The sequence below is a fragment of the Blastocystis hominis genome (assembly GCF_000151665.1).
Source record: "Blastocystis hominis, Singapore isolate B (sub-type 7) whole genome shotgun sequence assembly, scaffold_0".
Classification (NCBI taxonomy): domain Eukaryota; class Bigyra; order Opalinata; family Blastocystidae; genus Blastocystis; species Blastocystis hominis.
This window is the reverse complement of record NW_013171815.1, coordinates 44,057-50,443: the sequence shown is the minus strand read 5'-3', so window position 1 is coordinate 50,443 and position 6,387 is coordinate 44,057. Positions and strand designations below refer to the sequence as shown.

Genomic DNA, 6,387 nt, shown 5'->3' with positions numbered 1-6,387 from the left:
TTCGAGTTATTTCAAACATGCAATTTGTGAGATATCGAATTTATGAATAGTACAAAATGATTGAATTATGTGTATTAATAGAGTTTCGTAATTTGACACTTCCATTACTCTTCACAACAGCACTCATCATTTGATTTATCAACACATTAGTTCTATTCTAGATTGTATACTACCAAGTATATCACTCTTACGTGCTTAACCGACTCTTTGTCCAAAATCGCTTCATTAAATGACAGACATTTTACATCCTATTTTCCATAGTACAAGTATGCATATTTCGTATTCACATCTCAATATTGATAATATCTTCCATGGAATCAAGCAAAAATAGTGTATTTTTCGTGGAGTAGTTTGGTTCATTATATTTTGGTTTTTGCATAATATATATATGTATTTTATTTGAAATGATAGTATTTTTGATCCTTGCAGTCTTAGGGGAGCTTTCTATTCTGTTACACAATAGTCATCCAAACTGGAGTTTGTCATCAGTTCATGTCTTACAAGTAAGTTCTCCCTTCAATTCTTTCATATTCTATAGCAAATACAATTATCGTCTCACAAAGTCTTGTCTCATCATTCGAAAGCTATTACCACAACGTTACCAACAGTTGCTCCTGTATTCTTTGCTCTCTCTTTTCCTATTATGACTAGTATATTGATTTTCAACCTCTTGATAAGCGATATGGAAAGAACAACGTATATGTGCAAAAGCTAATGAAGATACCCTCCCTCAAGCATTTCAGCAATGAAAAGAAATGTTTTCAACAGCTCGTTCCATATTATCTCAACCCATTTGCGAGCTCAGCTTGTCATAATGCCAGTGATTTGTTTGATTTCTTCAAGCACAACAAAAAGAATCTATTCTTCGATTGCCATGATTCACATCCATACTCACATTGCCAGCAATTCTATGTCGTTACATATGATACAATGAAAAATGAATGTTCGTCCTTCAAAAGAAAGCCATGTATGATTTATGAAAGTTGCTCTCTCTTACATACTAGATAATCCCAAGGATTATGATGATGTCACTCTAATCACAATCTTAACGTTAGTTCGGAAAGATCGATTGCCCTATTTGATGAAGAGATGGAAACATCGAATCAATATGGTAATCTTCGTTACAGAGAATGAGATCGATGAGTTAAGAGAGGTGATCGATTCATACAAGTCCTATAAACGAATCACCTTTATACTCTACATTGTGAAGTCTAGGATCGGCTCGCGTTATCAAAGCATTTATTATGATGAAAAGAAACCCGTTTATCGAAACAATACAATCTTTCCTATCAATGTTTTGAGGGACTTAGCGATCGAGTTCATTGATACAACTCATTACTTTGTGAGTGATATCGATGTATTTTCATCCGATACTCTATATTCGACACTTCAGATTCATAATCAAACACTGAAGGATCCGAAAGCCGTATTGTTGCTAAAGTCATTCCTAATGAATGAAAAAGAAGTGAATCACAAGAATTGTTATGAAAAAGGATTGTGTGAGAATATGTATATGATTTGTATGGATCGTTGTAATGGTTAGTTGGGATATGGTTCCTCATACAAAATCGGAATTGAAGCGAGTGTATATGCATAGTGTTGTACCTCATCCTACAGGTCGACATGTAGTTTATATAAATTCTGAACCACACATAGAGAATTGTAGATGTAGATAAAATGCTTGCCGAGAATAAGAACATTCTTTACCGATACTATGCTGATCATGAAATGGAACCCTATTCCATAGTCAAGCGTTCAATGGATAATCCCATATTCCATCCATATTTCATTGATTATGGATATAACAAGGAAGAACTATTGAATCGGATGATATCTCAACGTATTTGATTGTGATTTGTCCTATTTTGTAGATTATCACTTTTATGTCTTAGCCAACGAATTTTGCATTGAAATACCTCACAAACGAACCAAGATATCAAAGGACTATAAACGAGGCACTTACATGTGGCAGCTTGCCCAGATAATAAGAAAAACGTATGGAATAACGCTAGTATAGAGTGTTTTGCACTAATCAGATTATAATTGAACTTCAAAGATACTACAGACAATAACCACATATATGGTTCAAAATATTGTGGTTATAATAATATGGATAAAGAATGCAAGGAGTATGAGCATGATAAGGAAGGAATATCAAATTGGGCTCAATGATCATTGGATTCTTAGTGTATTACATAAATTATGTAGCTTTCGATAAGAGGCGTACATTTACTATATTATTGTGCCAAAATCAAAATTAGAAAATAGTTCTATTGATAAAAATGGAATTTTAGTCAATCCTATTATTTTGGGCAAAAGCTTTAGAAATGAGTTATTATAGATTCTATACAATAGCTTGAGTTTAACCAAAGCTTGTATATTTCATTCACTCACTCATTCAAATAAGAATACAAGCTTCTAAATTACAATCTAAATATACCACAAAACATATATATATATGTCCAAGGAAATTGTACAGAAAAACATCACAATGTGAAAAGAACGATGGTATAGTATTTTGAATATCAATGAAGAACAGAGCATAATATAGCACATGATGCAAACAACTAGTTTTGCTTGTATTTTGAACTATTGTCTTCATTCCCTTCTTTTGAGTGTGAATGTGGATTGATAGAAATATTTACTTCCATTTTAAATAAGAATTGGCTCATATGATACTCCCACATCAACATCATTTTCGAAACTACTTAAAAATGTACTGAGATTTTTATAACTATACGAACCATATTAGAAACGACTTTTCAACTATGAATAAGTGAAATGAAGCTATCCTATGAAGAATAAAATGGTAAAATCGAAAAATCAATACCAATAATCCTATTTTTCCTTCAAACCAAATAAGAATGATTCTGTGACTTTTAAAAACTATTTAAAAATAATAAGGATACTATTTTCTTTACATATAAAATGACGATAATGCTGCAAAGTGTAATCCAGGACTCATGTACCAAACCTATGACTCATATCGAAAAATCAATTCATTACAATTTTAGGACAAAAGTAATATTCAGTACTATTTAATATGTGATACAAAAATAGTACTATTCATAAGAATAATGTATTGAATCAAATGTTCAAGGATTTTTCGCTTTAATATAAGAAAATAGAGCAATTTCATTCTGATGTATTGGCTGATTGTATAACAAAGCAGAAATGATTGTAATGCATATTTACATAAATACAAGTCATCATAAGTGTGGAATAAGCTTGTCTTTATGATGATGGCAAAAACAAAAGCAAAAATTCTTTCTGTATTTTATATCGATTCTCCAAAGGGTGTGATACATTTCCAATAAAACATTATGAACAATAAAAATAGATAAGCATGCTATTTTGAAAAAAGAATCGATTGCTTTTTCCATAACTTGCTTCGTGAATATTTCCACTACCAGACCTCTTTTAAACAATTAAAAATTATATTCTTGTTACTTGAAAGGAATTGCACCTTTTCTAAGTTATGCCTATTTTCGAGCAAATGTGTATATGGATGCAGTGGTATGACTTCCTAATAATTTATTTGAGTACATAACTATATATAGATTTGTAATAATTGATGAAAGAAATATTTTGCCAAGTATTGATAGAGAAAAATTGAGTTTTGAGAAAAATGGATCCTAAACACGTGGACAAATATTGAGAATTTGAGTCACGTGATTCATATAATATGCTATTTTTCACTTTTAAAATTCTGATAGCTTAGTATTGAGTTATCTATGATAATGAGTATGATTATTAATAGTTTAGGAATACAAATAAAATAGAATCATAATTTTATATCACCGCATTACAAGAATCGCTGGTTCTATTGTATTAATTGTTATTATGTGACTCATAATGATGAAGGCTATTTATTATTTATATTCGATATACATGAAAGCAATAAAATGATATGAGTGTAGAAAAACAAACAATTATATATTGGAAAAGACACGTGCACAGAATTATGAAAAACGATCAATATAAAATAATCACATAATTCTTTCACAAAAATACTATATATTGTATTATTTATATATCCACTTTAGTAAAAACTTGTTTCTCCAAACCAATTCAACGATTCATTCCAACTAGTGGGCATTACTCTATTTACTTGTATTTTTTGAATCAACTTATTCCATTGCATTTTGTTGTGATTGATAATATGTTGGCGATACTTCAAATTGCATTCATACACATGAGAATAATTTGTTGTTTTCATCAACTCAACTAGGTGCGAGATATTGTTGAAAATGATTGAGCATGGAGTATAATAGGAAGCATATTGAAGCCAATATTCAGTGGCCTCTTCTGAAGAATCCTCAGGTGAATACAAGTGTTTTGAATTAGGATGTCGAGGAGGTTCCTGAAATCTCTTTCCACAATAGGAAGGATCTCCGGCTTTCATATCATAACTAATCTTATTTTGAACGATAAATGATGGTGAAGGCACAAACATTGGAATAGCAGTAGTAATCAAATCTGCGAGATAATAGGATAAAACAGCATATGGAAATACAATCACTGCCTTAAATGAATTGATATCAGAATATGTGAACCTTCCTTTTATCTTTTCTCGAATATGGACAACAGGACACTCAAAATTTGACGAGTTACATGCTTCAGGTATTTGCGTGCTATACTGTTGATAAAATGGATTTCTTTTAAATGGAGCATACAAATATTCATTGTATTTCGGTGAATAAGATGTAGGCGGGGAATACATGAGTACTGTAGACGCAATTATGTAGTCCACATTCTTTCCAGAATAATAGTTGATGTATTCTGCATCATACTTTCCTGCAGCCATTACAATAATAGGAGCTTTAGGTTTATTGAACATCCATTTCATGAGGCTATTTGAATCATTTGAAGAACATCGTTTGATGAGAAAACGGTGAGCAGGCATGAATATAACTGTTTTGTTAAATGCTAAATAGTTTTGACATTCCGATGGATAGAACATACAAATGATAGCATCAGCACGTTTAAACAGAGTATCGTTATGAAATGTCCACCAGAGGCGTTGAACAGACTTCATATTATATGCAAATAGTTTTGATGTTTTACATACTTTTCGAGAAGCAAAAATGATTCTAGATTTATTGTTTGTACCACTCAATTGCAAGTATTCCTCTTCACTGAGAGTTACTTCGCGTAACCCAGTATAAATAGGCAAAGCACCCTTATTATTATAGAAATAGATTGAATGACCTTGTGAATTCAGAGAAATGGCAAGATCTGTCATAGTGCCGTCATGAACATCAGGTGAAAAGAATAGAAGAGACTTTGATTCATATGGCTGACTCTTTTTTGTTGGAATAGTCAAATCGTTATTTGAAGTGACAGAGTGAGGTACAGAAACATTTACAGCCTTTTTGTGGCTTCCTTTTTTAGTATTTAGTATTGATGTAGTTGGATTTGCTATATTATCCATACCGTCATCTGAGACTATTGAAACACTCACCAATATTGTTATCAAGGTATAAATACATATTATTGAATATACAACATACATGAATAATAAAAAGGTTATTAATTATTATTGAGATAATCAAAGAGGAAATAGGGTCCTGAATCTTATTTTTCTCATTTACTTGAGCATGATTATAACAGATTTTGTTATCTATTTTTCTCCATCTAAACATTCTTATGTTCTCTTGTAACTCCTATAACACAATGAAGAATCAAATAGATTTGTATGATGAATGTAAAGGAAAGAATCCATTTGGTTTCAATATATGAAATACTCATATCTTATTTCCTAATTTCAATTAGATTCAAAGGAATAGTGAAATGAATGATGAAAGTATAGAAATACAATACGTGCTATTATTGTTAACTTTGATGGACTGCATTAGTTCATATATTCTACGAAGATATTGGAAAAGAACTAAGCTAGGGAATATAATGTGAAGTCAGAGACAGAGATCAAGACCTCTCCTGAAAAAGATTCGATTTAATTGATAATTAGACTAAGAATATAGTGAAAACAATATATTTCAACTCATCGATATAATGTTTACCTCAATCATGTGTAATTAATAGTATAACAAAGTTAGACTAAATTCTTCAAATATTGCCTCTTTATCTATCTAAACTCAATGTGCAGCATTCATTCATTATCTTATATAAGTAATTTTCTAGCTTTCTCACTGTAAAGTTTTATTCCATGTATCTAAACATACGATCTATAATGACATCGAGATGATCCTGAAAGATGTGACATTCTTTACAAGGCATAATTTGCAATTTTATCAGAGTGTATTTTCATAATATAGTAGAATTTCTATCATATTATATGGGTGTATAATATTTCATAACTACAAGTAGCTTGCAAAAAACTATATATGCTACATAAAGAATTACGTAAATAAAACAAAAGACTTT

General features: G+C 30.8%; 2 protein-coding genes; one reads left to right on the top strand and one right to left on the bottom strand.

The window, feature by feature from the left end:
• Positions 1-378: 378 nt before the first annotated feature.
• Positions 379-1,543, top strand: GSBLH_T00000011001 (uncharacterized protein; the record flags this gene model as incomplete). XM_013038137.1 has 4 exons in its annotated part: positions 379-503; positions 539-616; positions 652-967; positions 1,005-1,543. Exons 1-4 carry the CDS (start codon positions 405-407, stop codon positions 1,541-1,543), a joined length of 1,032 nt encoding a protein of 343 aa, XP_012893591.1. The 5' UTR covers positions 379-404.
• A 2,392-nt stretch (positions 1,544-3,935) lies between these two features.
• On the bottom strand, positions 3,936-4,723 carry GSBLH_T00000010001 (uncharacterized protein; the record flags this gene model as incomplete). XM_013038136.1 has 1 exon in its annotated part: positions 3,936-4,723. The coding sequence occupies one exon, from the start codon at positions 4,721-4,723 to the stop codon at positions 4,043-4,045; it is 681 nt and encodes a 226-aa protein (XP_012893590.1). The 3' UTR covers positions 3,936-4,042.
• Between the last annotated feature and the right edge of the window lie 1,664 nt (positions 4,724-6,387).